General features: G+C 46.9%; 1 protein-coding gene across 1 annotated transcript in view; it reads right to left on the bottom strand.

Moving 5' to 3' along the window:
- The window catches only part of CDK8 (cyclin dependent kinase 8), a 35856-nt gene extending 21088 nt beyond the window's left edge, over positions 1–14768 (bottom strand). Inside the window, exons 1-3 of the mRNA XM_072134331.1 lie at positions 14480–14768; positions 5736–5811; positions 2102–2212 (exon numbers count right to left, since the gene is read on the bottom strand). Coding sequence (XP_071990432.1) covers positions 2102–2212; positions 5736–5811; positions 14480–14607 — 315 coding nt within the window. The 5' untranslated portion in view covers positions 14608–14768. The remainder of the gene's footprint in view (positions 1–2101; positions 2213–5735; positions 5812–14479) is intronic.
- Between the last annotated feature and the right edge of the window lie 62 nt (positions 14769–14830).

Below are 14830 nucleotides of genomic sequence, written 5' to 3'. Positions count from 1 at the left end.
AGCCGAGTCTGATGAAAGGAGAGATGCTGGACGAGTGCCGGCTCTGAAGTGCACTTTCAATATCCCATTTCTGAGAATCCAAGCCAGGTCCGGAAGCCTTGGCCATCGCATCTGATACATGAGCACAGTGGTTCAGTATACTGGGCTGAAAGAAGAGCCTTGGCCCATTGAGTTCAGTCTATGGCCGGTTCCCCATATCTTTTCTTCACTATGTTTATCCAGAGCAAAAGGAAAAACAACCGATGGGTAAAAAAGCCAATGGACTGTGAGCCAAAAAGCGTAAAAAAACCCCCCTTCCTACGACTAAATGGAAACATTAAAATCTGGAATCCAAACAAAAAGTCTGGGCACCGGCCGCGATCCTCAGACACCTGTAATAACACAGTCCTGGCCTCGCACACATTACCAATTACCCAAGAGCTGTCACTCACATTACACACCTATTAAACCAGGGAGTGCAAAATCCGGAAGGGATTTATAAAAGAAATCTCATTAGGCCACAAAGTACAGCAAGTCCAACATAAAAGTCCCCCCCTTCTATGGCGGCAACACGATACAGCAGGGTCTGTGCTGCGGCCCCCACCGAGAGGAGGCTGTGAGCGATGGCATTCATATAACCCTGTACCCGCTGACAGTCTGACCTCTGAACTTTCCAAGGGGAGTCAGAAGCAATACAAGTATGCCAAAATACTGCAAGAGAAGCCACCAGATAGATTACACCTACTGAAGTATGCCGCCTCCTGTATGGAATGACAGACGTTACAATCCCCCCATCAGGCTAGAAGGGATACCCACAAGAGATTTTTGGAGCGGAAAGCAAACATTTAGGTACGTGAATAAGTCGGTTCAGAAAACGCCATATATATGCACAAGACAATGTAAACCACTGCATCATTAACATAGGACCCCATTCACATGAACACTGCACTCCAGACTGCTTAAAAATAAATCCAAATTCATATCAAAATCCATGATAAACCAGGGACACTTACTCATAGATCCAGGCACTGTGACTGTGGTCAACTTCTTATATTTCTTATCCAAGGCCTTCTTCCTTCTAAAATCAACTTTTAAAATTATGCTAAAGAGCCTGAAGGGCTCTGGGGGAATTAGAGCCCCTCAGGCTTTACAGGTAGTTACACTGTAGTGCAACAGCTTGTGAAGACAGAACACAGAGGATCCCCGGTAACGCCCTGAAAGCCCTTCCGTCTCATTAGCATAATGTTAAAAGTAGATTTTTAGAAGGAAGGAGGCCATGAACAACAAATGTAACAAGATTAGTTGCAGTGCTTGGATCCATGAGGAAGTGTCCCTGGTTTATCATGATGGAATCTGATGGTAGATTTCCTTTCACAGAAAAGTCATGTGACTAAGACCCCTTTAAATGGGTTGTACCAAGATTAATTGTTATCCTCTAGCCACAGATCAGGAAATTACAATTGGATTGGTTTAGCCTTAGGGTCACCCCTACCAATCACAAGAACGGTTCCAATTATCTCCGACAGAGATAAGCAGGTCAAGCCTGTGTCCTGCCGCTACATTCAATGGAAAATACAGGGGTCCACCATCTCTGCTATTCCCGTTCACCGACAAGGGCACCGAAGATATGAACCACTCCGTTGTACAATTTCCGCCACTCCCATAGTATTGCATAACCTGTCACTCAATCAGTAAGAATTTTGGGGCCCATTTACATTAACAACGCAGGTATGTTCTTGTGGACAGTATCAGTCGGATACAACTCATTGTACAAACTACAGGCAGTTCCCGGGTTACATACAAGATAAATTCTTTAGGTTTGTGCTCAAGTTTATATGCAAAACATAACTTGTATATTTTCTCATTTTACCTCCAGACAAAAAAAAATTTTGTACCAGCAACAAATGGATCAAAATGTTGTACAGACATGGGACCAAAGATTATCAAGATCACCTGATTGCAGGTGGTCAGTGCATCCTGGGACTAAAGTAAAGCATTCAGAGAGCTTCACCAGAGGTTACATTGGCCAGAGGGGTCAGTCTGTAACTAGGGTGTCCTCAAATCGGAGACCACCAGTACAACATTGTAGTTTTTAATTAAGGACCGAGAACAGACATCTTACCCATAAGTCATGCTCGGCGAAATCAAATAAGAGATATACTTTCCGGTCCGCATGAGAGAGGAAAACCTTCTGTAGAGATATAACATTGGGATGTTTCAGCTCGCGCAGAAGCTACAAGAGAAAGGAACAATACGTTACTATACAAACTTAAATGGGCGATCGCACAGAATACATAAGAAATATGAAACACAGATATGTTCACATGTCTCCCTACTCCGGGGCTGGGCATACATGCATGCATCCCAAAATTTCTAAAATGTTTTGTAGAATTAGGCTAGAAATCTCATCTCTATTCACACCACTGTGTTGGTGAAGGGAAAACCCAAAGTTATCTACCATACTTTCAAGATCTCTGGTATCAGATTTACTGTATGTCTTGAAGCTTCAAAAGTACTAGCGTGATCATTGCTTGAACGGAGTGGAATATGCATGGACGAAAATTAAAATGTCAGCAAGCAGAGATCTGGGAGACCTAGAAAGGTTACACAATGTTCTAACACACATCCTGTATAAATTTAAATACATATTTGGCTTTCATCATATGAAAACTGAAGCGCAACTCCAATAAATCTGCTTTTGTATATAACAGGTAAAGTCGACCCCCAGTCTGGGCCTTACCACTGCTTAAGGTAATGGACCGGCCTCCCACCCATCATGGCAGATGCCTAGAAGAGAAGAGCGCTTGTATTTTTTTAATTTTTTTAAAACAGGGACCACCTGAAATAGTTTTCCATGCCAGAGAACCCCTTTAGAGAGGATTGTCAGGGTCAAGCTAATTACAGGTCCTTAGGGACCTGGAGATTAGGGTCCCAAATCGATCTTTTTGAAGCCTGAAAAATTTGGAAAAAAAAAAAAAAATTACTTGCCTAGATGTGGCACATTGCATTGGAAGAGCCCATCCCGGAGCTTTGTCTCCAGATCCCGCAAAGTGAGGACGGAATCAAGCTCTGGCATTGTTGCGCATGCACCAAATCTCAGCTTAAAAGATACCACAGTGCGACTTGGGACAATAAAGCACCGGTCAGTAAGGACCTGGGGGTAGTTAAGTGGCCCAAATCACTATGTCAGGTTCCCTTTAAGTGTCAAATAATGAAGTAGCCTATAGACACCCAGCAAGGGGTAACCTGAACGCTTAACACATGGGAAACATTGCCTATAGAAAAGCTGGAATGACTTCATTATCCGCTCATAAAATACTTGAGATATAGAACACAATGTGGTTACACAGACAGGACATGCAGAGACCCAAGATGCACAAATTCCCAAAAGAAAAGATAAAAGCCACACACAAAACTTGTAACTTTAGTAACTATTTTGTGGTTGCAATGTTCTCCCTTGTGGACAATGTCATCTGGAAGTCAGTGATGTTGGTGCGTCAGTAGCCTTGAACTACCCGACATTAGTGCTGCCAAAGCTTACAAGAGAGTCCTTCCAGTGGTGAGCGGCACACATCCTACTCTGCCCAGAAACATGAAGATCCGCAGGAGGGAGTTAAAACCACATGAACCATGAAGAGACCAAGCAAAACATCTATAAAAAGTGGATTAGGCGACTTTTACTGCCTGGCTTCGGTTTCTTCCTGTAGCCGAAAATGACATGAGATGAACCTGTAAAAAGGCCCTTACAAAGGCGGTGACATGTGAATGAGGAGTAACAAGGGGTCATAGTAGCTTCCCCACACAGCTGCTTTATATGGTGTAAAGGATTAGGGTGACTGGTCCAAATCATGTGCATTATGGGTAGTTACACGCAATTGTTACTAGGGTGCCAAGTGGATGGTCAGAAAGTAATGCTATAAAAGGAAAACTACCACCAGGAATCTACCTTTTCTAATCCGTTGACAAAGCCTAACCTGATCTAAACATTATCTTACCAATAAGCACATTTTTGGCAGAGGCTACTGGGGTGTGGTGTAGCCTTTCCTCACACAGCCTGGAAAGACTACTCCACGCCCCAGTAGCCTCTGCCAATAATTGGCATATTAGCAAGATAAAGTTTATATCAGCTTAGGCTGAAGGATAGTTTAAGGTTAAGACATTAGGAGTAACTACCATCAGCTCCACCTTAAAGGAAACCTACCACTGCTGATGGTAGGTATTAGATGTAAACACCGGGCACCAGCTCAGGGTTAGCTGGTGCCGGAGCTTACCTTTGCTAGTGTTTTAAACCCTTATATCGCAGTTTAAACACATTTTGATTTACAGCACCGAGGTAGCGTGCAGTGCCGAAGCTACCTCGGGGCTGTTCATCAAAATGTGTTTAAACCGCGATATAGCGGTTTAAAACACTAGCAAAGGTAAGCTGGTGCCCGGTGTTTACATCTAATACCTACCATCAGCAGTGGCAGGTTTCCTTTAACCCCATTTGTGACTAAGGTTATTGGTGCAGTTCTGTTATGTGCGTCTTTAAATAATGATATCTTTGGAAAAGCTTTACATATCATAATATTTACTTGGTTTCTTTCCAGGACATGTGAGACTTAAATTGATAGGACAGTTTTATTACTTAATTTTTTATAAAAAAGTAGCTGATTAAGGACATGTGAAAAAAAAATGCGCTTTTGTCATTTTTCCAATTAAAGTGCTTTCCAATAAATAGTAAGTTGAGTAAACTGAATACATTTAACGAAAAGTGTTACATATATGTATAGCATTTTTCCATCATCCCCAAGTTCAGCTACAGATGCAGAGGGTGCATCTGAAAACTATTTGTCTCACTTGTGTACAAGTCAAGTTCTTCAGCACAAAAAGTGTAAATACATATATACACTACACACTTTGTGCACACTTACATACTCATATTTCGATGTTCACCGTGGTTCCTCTTCCTTATCACTCAGAGCGGGCAGAGACGCATCCACACCATGGTGCACGCCTGCTGATGCCATAGAGGGCAGCGGAGGGCAAAGCACATGGACCCATCTCTGCCCACTCTGCTATAAGGAACCACGGGTAGCAAGAAGGAAGAAGAACAGCGGGGAGCATCGGAAGGCAAGTATGTAAGTTAATTACACCGCTGGGCTGCAGGGCATTTCATTATTTGGGAGGCTGCAGGGTATTTTAATTAGGGGGAAAGGGGGGGGGTTTGCTGTGACCAATGCATTTCCCACCCTAGGCTAATACTTGAGTCCTTTCTGCAAGGGGTATGGCAGTTACCTGATGGTAGGTTTCCTTTAAGGACCACAAGATTAAAAATTGCCACAGGTAAACAGTTACTATATTGCTGTTAAATAGTGATTTACAGTACACTGGATGTCACCACATCTCATTCACAAGCAGCATTAAAAATCCACAGCACACTTTTATTCGTTATGGGTTTTTTGATCTATGAGTAAGTGTCTCTGGTTTATTTGGTGGTAGATTTTGTTAAACGTTTACAATTCAAAAGGGAAACCATCATTTTGGGGGCTGCAGCTGGCATGACCTGTATCTCTCTAGCCTAAATGCATACAGGCACCCAATATGATAACATAAATCTGAATTCAGGGTCACTTTTTCATGGGAATATTTTATCAGTGTAAATATAAAATAAATAACGTATCTACAGATACAATGACACCCCAACCAGGATGAGTGTATAATCTAGTAAAAAGGGTGACCTGTGAGAATCATGGATAGGACACAGTTGTACTTACAGCAATCTCTCTGCATGCAGACATAGAAATTCCAGTACCTTCTATTTGTTTCAGTGCATAATCTCGGTCATCTTTCCTAAGAAAAGGTAAAGACAGATAGAATTAGAGCTGCTTATACATAGTGTGCACAAATATCCCCATGTCCCACATAGTTACTCCACCAGAGGCCTCTGGGACCCCCGGCATCTGGAGAATAAAGCAGCTGCAGTGCACAACAGATAAACTTACATATAAATGGGGCCGCAAAGCTCTCCACAGTACAGAGGGAACTAGCTTTAAGGCAATGAGGTATCAATATCATGGAGAATACACCTTATATGAGCAGTCAATTCACTACAACCCCCATCATCAGGTTTGGACCTTACCCAGTAGCAAACATCTAATTCTGATTCACTCCCTTTAAAAAAAATCAGCATAAGTAACCAAAGATTGATATGGCATTCTAACCCCAGGAGGAGATGTGTAAGAAGATATATAAAGCCATGGGGGGAGAAGTGGGGTGTAGCTGGATTCACTCTGAGGACTGCAAACCCGGTACGATTTTTAGCTCTGAAGCTCCAACAAAATGAATCCAAAGCCATCAGTGTGATTCAATGCACATCTCCCAAATCTTTTTGCATAAAACCATAAAATATCTCAGGCTGCGCTGGAAACCAATTCTCAGGATACATCTTACTCTCCCTAAAGAGGATCCGTCGCTTCCTCTGACGAGTCTTTGGTCTGACTAACATCAATCACTTCTGGATATCATTTTCTTAGGAGCAGGATGATGCAAAGCCCCATTACAGGTAACTTGGTAAATGGATGTTTCCTTTCTTGTTAAAGGGATGGGCATCTACACAGAGAGACACTGTCAGAACTGATTGGATAGGGCCAAGGTATGTACTATATATAGATAACACTGACCCATCATTACATCACTACTGATAAATGGATGATGTCACAGAGTTTCTAAAACCTTCAATCTGCCTAGAAATCTCTCCATAGATGAATTGGCTCCACACCATTGTTGCTTAGATCCATGGGACGGCTGTAAATGTGTGTTAGAAAAGCTGAGAAGAGTTCTCCTTACGGAACCTGCCAATTAAGGCCGCCGTGTAGGCGTGTGGAGTCTTATGGCCATTAATGCTCCACTAGGGGGATTCTGGGGAAATATGCAAAGTCCTTGACATCAAGCATGACTGATTCATTTTATAGAAAAGCTGAGAAGTTGAAGCAAGAAGTTTCTACCATAATCTTAGACAAAAAAAAAGGATAAAAACCATAGCAAAAATATATGTTTTTCCATCTGTTGCATTGACAAGATACGCAAGAAAATCTAAGGTCACAGCTCATCTAGTATAGCGGAATCCATGGAGAATTCAAGGTCTCAAACGCTTTATCAAAACCAGCAAAGTCCAACATCTCACACACTTTACTTATCAGCCCCGAACACACACATAACCTTATACCACTAATGTCAACCCTGGTGTCAGCAGTAGCTACATGAGCCATGGTTCTCAGTCATCAGGATATTGTCATGTATAAACATAATGGCACTAACATGACTAGTGAGCAAGCTGGGGGGGGGATTCACCCTACTTAAAAGGTCGCTTGGGGGCAGGACCCATTAAGATGGTGTGAGAAGCCTGAAAGGAAAAAAACAGTTTTTTTCCCAAATAAGAGACACGGTGCTGTACTACTTTTTTTGCTCCTAAAAATTGGTTAGGGCTCAATAAATTTTTATTTTTTTAATAGAATGATAACATCACCTCCAAACCCTAAATTCCATTGCGAAATGCCCATAGAATTTGCTCCATTTTCTCACATCCCACAGACAAAATATAGGCCCTAACCACAGAACCAGAGACCCCCACTGATCATGAAAACGAGGGTTCCGATGGGGTCCCACGTACCTCTGTCAGACCCCGCATCGTTCCATCACTATTTATCTTTATGGAGTTGACAGAGACCGGTGAGCGCAGCGCTCGGCAATTTCCATGTTCGTTAAAGGGGGAAACCCCTTTAAATGAGCCCCTCTTGTGCATGTTGCGGCTTCTAATGCGTTGCATCTTTCAGTTTCATCTTCCCTGCAGCTCACCCCTTCAACTCCATGCTGTCTTTTACTGAGAGTTACACTTAAAACAGCAATATCCTGACACCTAGGCACAGTTCAGGTGTCACTTTAAAGAGACTCTCCCCTTCAAATCTTGCACAAGCATTAAAAAAACAGCAATATCTACAGTTAAATTTATAGTAGGGAGAGAAAGTGGTATATGAAAATCATACTCCCGACAGTGAATATTCCCAATTCTGTCACACTATATTAAAAAGGAGATTAAAAAAAAAAAAATGATAAAAGAAAACAGAACTGTGTTTTCTGCCACCGTTCAGAAGATAAAGCCATTTGTAAGTAGGGCTTATTTTCAGGATAGGCGTTATTTTGGGAGAAACAATGTAGTTATAACCACCGCAATGGATCAATGGCCTCATTGGTCATATCTTTTCCAGTACCAGACCAGTTTTAATGTTCATGGAGCTTTCTATTAAGCAACAATTGTGCATAGCAGAGACTGCATTTAAAGGGGATGTTGGCCACAATATTAAGTGTAAACAAAAAATGTTTTTGTCTATTGCTAGCTGTTTCCTTGGCTAGATCAAGGCGCATGTATGGTTTCATACACACCGGTGGTTTCCACGGCCCCTTGTGTGCGCTTCTAATTTTAGAGCAGGTCCAGTTCCTGCCCTTGTGGCTCAGTCGGACCTTATACCGTCATCAGCATTTGAGCACACCTCACACACAACAAGGGACCACGATGCCTGGATATTGCACACATGTGCAGGTAGTCTGAAGCAGGAATTTAGGGTTAGGCTGCACAGGTTACATGCATTCCACATGACAAACAAAGCGGCAATAACTGAAACCATGTAACAGCACAGAGAAGAAGAGGCAACTATTTTAGTGCCTCTTCTACCTGCTGCTTTAAAAATATGACTTGATCCTGGACAACACCTTTAAGCCATTGAAGTGATCAATGTGAGATTTCTCGGTAACCTGAAGGCTAATGGGAATGTGCGAGCTTAGAAGTCGTGTATAAAAGAGCTTCCTGGCAGAGATGTGAGACGTGGAACGCTTCATCGTCCTCTATATCCTGACCGATCCAAAGATACCAACAACGGCTGCTATAAAAATCATGAAAAAGGGGGTGGTAAAAATAGACATAAAAAAAAAGTCTCCTATACTAACAAAAGAGATTCTACGCCCATCACAAGAAAAGATGTAAAGCTACAGGCGCGTGTGAGCAGAGATTTATTCACAGCAGACACATCTCTGGCCCACAAACTTCCTGCCCAAAAGATGTCAGACAGATTGGACTCTGGGCCAGACTCTGCTCAACTTTCCTATTGTGCAGCCCAATTCCCTGTATCTAGCAACTGTTACTAACTCCTTAACAACCAGCCCCTTTTTATTTTTTTTGCATTTCCAATTTTTCACTCCCCAACTTAAAAATTGTATAAAAGTTTTTTATTTTTCCCATGTAAAGTGCTGTGTGAGGTCTTGTTTTTTCTGAGTAACAAGTTGCACTTCATAGTGATGGTATTTAAAATTCCATGCGTAACCAAGGAAAAGTTGTGGGCTTGGATTTTACGGCTTTCACTGTGCGCCCCAAATGACAATGCTACTTTATTCGTTGGGTCGGTGCGATCACGGGGATAACAAATTTATAAAGATTTTAAAATGCTTTCATACAGTTACAAAAATTTAAAGTCTCCTGTACAAAAAGAAAATTCTTTATTTTGCCATATTCTTGCACTAATAACTTTTTCATACTTCAGTATACGGAGCTGTGGGTGGTGTCATATTTTGACAAATGAGAAGACATTTTCAATCAAACCATTGAGAACTGTAAGGCCTTTTCATAACTTTTATTACTTTTTTTATATGTTGCAAAATGGCGGGAAAATGCTGGGTATAACCTTTTTTAACCATTTTTCATACCCCCTAGGCTGCCCGATTGATCCCCATCATCTATTACAATGTGCAAATCACACATTATAATAGATATGCTAAAATCAGACATGGTAACGAGTTGAGCCAATATGGCAATGCCCATGTGGCTTTTAATGTTGCCGGCAGCAATCAAGGGGCAAACACCCACCTTGTATGGAGAGGGCTCAGCCGGTGAGCCCTCTCCATACACCTGCATAGGGTGTAATAGGTCGGTAAAGTGTTAAAGTATAAAGCTAAGGGCCTAGGACAGGAGAGGTCAGCAAACAACCAATGCTAACCCTTTCATTGCACTTTATTTCTTCTGTGAAACGGGAAACAAATATTAAAATAAGAATAAAACCAAAATAAGTTACAAATATGTACAGCGTCAAACCACTGCCCTTCCCCAGGTTCAGCTACAGATGCAGAGGGTGCGTGTACTTGTCCAGATCGTTAGCTCTGCAATCCCATGTCCATTCTGCCTTCAACTGACAGGCTGAAAATGGGGCACAATTCAAATGGCTATATCTTTTGAACAGTGGCACCTAGAAACCGTTCAGGTGTCATATTAAAGAGCAGAACCACCCCTTTAACATGACTAAATAAGGAGTTTCTAGGTGACCCACAACTGGCGAAATCCTCCTTTACAGCTACAGTCAGGAGTGGGGAGATGTATATAAAAAGTTGAACTTGTCTTTAAAACGACACCAGCATTGTGTTTCTGGGATACTCAGTTTAGAAGATGTAGCCATTTCACTTGTGCCACTATCATGACGTTATCGGCCACAGAGCAGTCAGAAGGGGTTAATATGGTTTAGAAGAAGTCTAAGGCTGGGCTGGACAGAACTGGGCTGTCAATGTTAGGGCTAGTAAAATATTGACCCATGTTGTGTTCTGCCTCTGTATAAATAACTAACCATTCAGTGAAGAACGTGTCCTATCAGCCGTGACAAGGATTCATGAGGTGGAGGTTTTAGCACAAGTCTGATACCTGGCATTATACTTGGAGTCAGAGGAGTAGTCACAGAATATGAGAGTATTAACTTTGCACTTTTTCCATGTGTTAGGCGATTTACACATACAAGGTGTAAAACAATGGCCTTGTGAAAGTGGCCTCCAGAGGTGGCTGGACATGGACAGGTATGCAAACAGTCATCAAAAGGGGACAATATGGGTTAGGCCCAAGTCCACTACCCACAAGATGCAGTGCGTGTCCCAGTGTGCGGAGAGTGTGTGTGGTGCCGGGCAGTGCGTGCCCCAGTGTGCGGAGAGTGTGTGTGGTGCCGGGCAGTGCGTGCCCCAGTGTGCGGAGAGTGTGTGTGGTGCCGGGCAGTGCGTGCCCCAGTGTGCGGAGAGTGTGTGTGGTGCCGGGCAGTGCGTGCCCCAGTGTGCGGAGAGTGTGTGTGGTGCCGGGCAGTGCGTGTCCCAGTGTGAGGAGAGTGTGTGTGGTGCCGGGCAGTGCGTGTCCCAGTGTGCGGAGAGTGTGTGTGGTGCCGGGCAGTGCGTGCCCCAGTGTGCGGAGAGTGTGTGTGGTGCCGGGCAGTGCGTGCCCCAGTGTGCGGAGAGTGTGTGTGGTGCCGGGCAGTGCGTGCCCCAGTGTGCGGAGAGTGTGTGTGGTGCCGGGCAGTGCGTGCCCCAGTGTGCGGAGAGTGTGTGTGGTGCCGGGCAGTGCGTGCCCCAGTGTGCGGAGAGTGTGTGTGGTGCCGGGCAGTGCGTGTCCCAGTGTGCGGAGAGTGTGTGTGGTGCCGGGCAGTGCGTGTCCCAGTGTGCGGAGAGTGTGTGTGGTGCCGGGCAGTGCGTGTCCCAGTGTGCGGAGAGTGTGTGTGGTGCCGGGCAGTGCGTGCCCCAGTGTGCGGAGAGTGTGTGTGGTGCCGGGCAGTGCGTGTCCCAGTGTGAAGAGTGTGTGTGTGGTGCCGGGCAGTGCGTGTACCAGTATGAGGAGTGTGTGTGCCCGGCAGTGTGTGTGCCAGTATGAGGAGTGTGTGTGCCAGTATGAGGAGTGTGTGGTGCCAGGCAGTGTGTGTGCCAGTATGAGGCGTGTGTGGTGCCAGGCAGTGTGTGTGCCAGTATGAGGCGTGTGTGGTGCCAGGCAGTGTGTGTGCCAGTATGAGGAGTGTGTGGTGCCAGGCAGTGTGTGTGCCAGTATGAGGAGTGTGTGGTGCCAGGCAGTGTGTGTGCCAGTATGAGGAGTGTGTGGTGCCAGGCAGTGTGTGTGCCAGTATGAGGAGTGTGTGGTGCCAGGCATTGTGTGTGCCAGTATGAGGAGTGTGTGGTGCCCGGCAGTGTGTGTGCCAGTATGAGGAGTGTGTGGTGCCCGGCAGTGTGTGTGCCAGTATGAGGAGTGTGTGGTGCCCGGCAGTGTGTGTACCAGTATGAGGAGTGTGTGGTGCCCGGCAGTGTGTGTACCAGTATGAGGAGTGTGTGGTGCCCGGCAGTGTGTGTACCAGTATGAGGAGTGTGTGGTGCCCGGCAGTGTGTGTACCAGTATGAGGAGTGTGTGGTGCCCGGCAGTGTGTGTACCAGTATGAGGAGTGTGTGGTGCCCGGCAGTGTGTGTACCAGTATGAGGAGTGTGTGGTGCCAGGCAGTGTGTGTACCAGTATGAGGAGTGTGTGGTGCCAGGCAGTGTGTGTACCAGTATGAGGAGTGTGTGGTGCCAGGCAGTGTGTGTACCAGTATGAGGAGTGTGTGGTGCCAAGCAGTGAGGAGTGTGTGGTGCCCGGCAGTGTGTGTGCCAGTATGAGGAGTGCGTGGTGCCCGGCAGTGTGTGTACCAGTATGAGGAGTGCGTGGTGCCCGGCAGTGTGTGTACCAGTATGAGGAGTGCGTGGTGCCCGGCAGTGTGTGTACCAGTATGAGGAGTGCGTGGTGCCCGGCAGTGTGTGTACCAGTATGAGGAGTGCGTGGTGCCCGGCAGTGTGTGTACCAGTATGAGGAGTGCGTGGTGCCCGGCAGTGTGTGTACCAGTATGAGGAGTGCGTGGTGCCCGGCAGTGTGTGTACCAGTATGAGGAGTGCGTGGTGCCCGGCAGTGTGTGTACCAGTATGAGGAGTGCGTGGTGCCCGGCAGTGTGTGTACCAGTATGAGGAGTGCGTGGTGCCCGGCAGTGTGTGTACCAGTATGAGGAGTGCGTGGTGCCCGGCAGTGTGTGTACCAGTATGAGGAGTGCGTGGTGCCCGGCAGTGTGTGTACCAGTATGAGGAGTGCGTGGTGCCCGGCAGTGTGTGTACCAGTATGAGGAGTGCGTGGTGCCCGGCAGTGTGTGTACCAGTATGAGGAGTGCGTGGTGCCCGGCAGTGTGTGTACCAGTATGAGGAGTGCGTGGTGCCCGGCAGTGTGTGTACCAGTATGAGGAGTGCGTGGTGCCCGGCAGTGTGTGTACCAGTATGAGGAGTGCGTGGTGCCCGGCAGTGTGTGTACCAGTATGAGGAGTGCGTGGTGCCCGGCAGTGTGTGTACCAGTATGAGGAGTGTGTGTGCCCGGCAGTGTGTGTGCCAGTATGAGGAGTGTGTGTGCCAGTATGAGGAGTGTGTGTGCAGTATGAGGAGTGTGTGGTGCCAGTATGAGGCGTGTGTGGTGCCAGGCAGTGTGTGTGCCAGTATGAGGAGTGTGTGGTGCCAGGCAGTGTGTGTGCCAGTATGAGGAGTGTGTGGTGCCAGGCAGTGTGTGTGCCAGTATGAGGAGTGTGTGGTGCCAGGCAGTGTGTGTGCCAGTATGAGGAGTGTGTGGTGCCCGGCAGTGTGTGTGCCAGTATGAGGAGTGTGTGGTGCCCGGCAGTGTGTGTACCAGTATGAGGAGTGTGTGGTGCCCGGCAGTGTGTGTGCCAGTATGAGGAGTGTGTGGTGCCCGGCAGTGTGTGTACCAGTAAGAGGAGTGTGTGGTGCCAGGCAGTGTGTGTGCCAGTATGAGGCGTGTGTGGTGCCAGGCAGTGTGTGTGCCAGTATGAGGAGTGTGTGGTGCCAGGCAGTGTGTGTGCGCCAGTATGAGGAGTGTGTGGTGCCAGGCAGTGAGGAGCGTGTGGTGCCCGGCAGTGTGTGTACCAGTATGAGGAGTGTGTGGTGCCCGGCAGTGTGTGTACCAGTATGAGGAGTGTGTGGTGCCCGGCAGTGTGTGTACCAGTATGAGGAGTGTGTGGTGCCCGGCAGTGTGTGTACCAGTATGAGGAGTGTGTGGTGCCCGGCAGTGTGTGTACCAGTATGAGGAGTGTGTGGTGCCCGGCAGTGTGTGTACCAGTATGAGGAGTGTGTGGTGCCCGGCAGTGTGTGTACCAGTATGAGGAGTGTGTGGTGCCCGGCAGTGTGTGTACCAGTATGAGGAGTGTGTGGTGCCCGGCAGTGTGTGTACCAGTATGAGGAGTGTGTGGTGCCCGGCAGTGTGTGTACCAGTATGAGGAGTGTGTGGTGCCCGGCAGTGTGTGTACCAGTATGAGGAGTGTGTGGTGCCCGGCAGTGTGTGTACCAGTATGAGGAGTGTGTGGTGCCCGGCAGTGTGTGTACCAGTATGAGGAGTGTGTGGTGCCCGGCAGTGTGTGTACCAGTATGAGGAGTGTGTGGTGCCCGGCAGTGTGTGTACCAGTATGAGGAGTGTGTGGTGCCAGGCAGTGCGTGTACCAGTATGAGGAGTGTGTGGTGCCCGGCAGTGTGTGTACCAGTATGAGGAGTGTGTGGTGCCCGGCAGTGTGTGTACCAGTATGAGGAGTGTGTGGTGCCCGGCAGTGTGTGTACCAGAGCTGGGGCCCTGTCCCTGCCCCCTCTCTCAGGCCCTCGCAGGACTCACCCATCTTTTCTCTTGGCTTTGAACACATGACCGTATGTGCCTCTTCCAACTTTGCAGCCTTCGTACTCAAACAGGTCCTCCACCCGCTCCCGCTCCCCCGTCAGCTTCACCTTGAAGTCATAGTCCATGTTGAGGCGGTAACATGTAGCGCTGTACACCCGGGCGGCAGGCTGCACGACGCTCCGCAGCCCTGAAAGCTTCACAAGAGCAGCCGCGCTCCGTCCTGCCTCACACACAGCAGACAGCTCCAGCAGACGCCGCTGCCGCAAACACTGTCGTAAAGAGAGACGCCCCGCCCATCCCCGGCGAGTGTGTTCATAACCACGCCCACGTCTACACGTAAAGCAGTGA

Source organism: Engystomops pustulosus, chromosome 2 (genome assembly GCF_040894005.1).
Source record: "Engystomops pustulosus chromosome 2, aEngPut4.maternal, whole genome shotgun sequence".
NCBI classification, from domain to species: Eukaryota; Metazoa; Chordata; class Amphibia; order Anura; family Leptodactylidae; genus Engystomops; species Engystomops pustulosus.
This window is presented reverse-complemented; position numbering and strand designations above follow the sequence as displayed.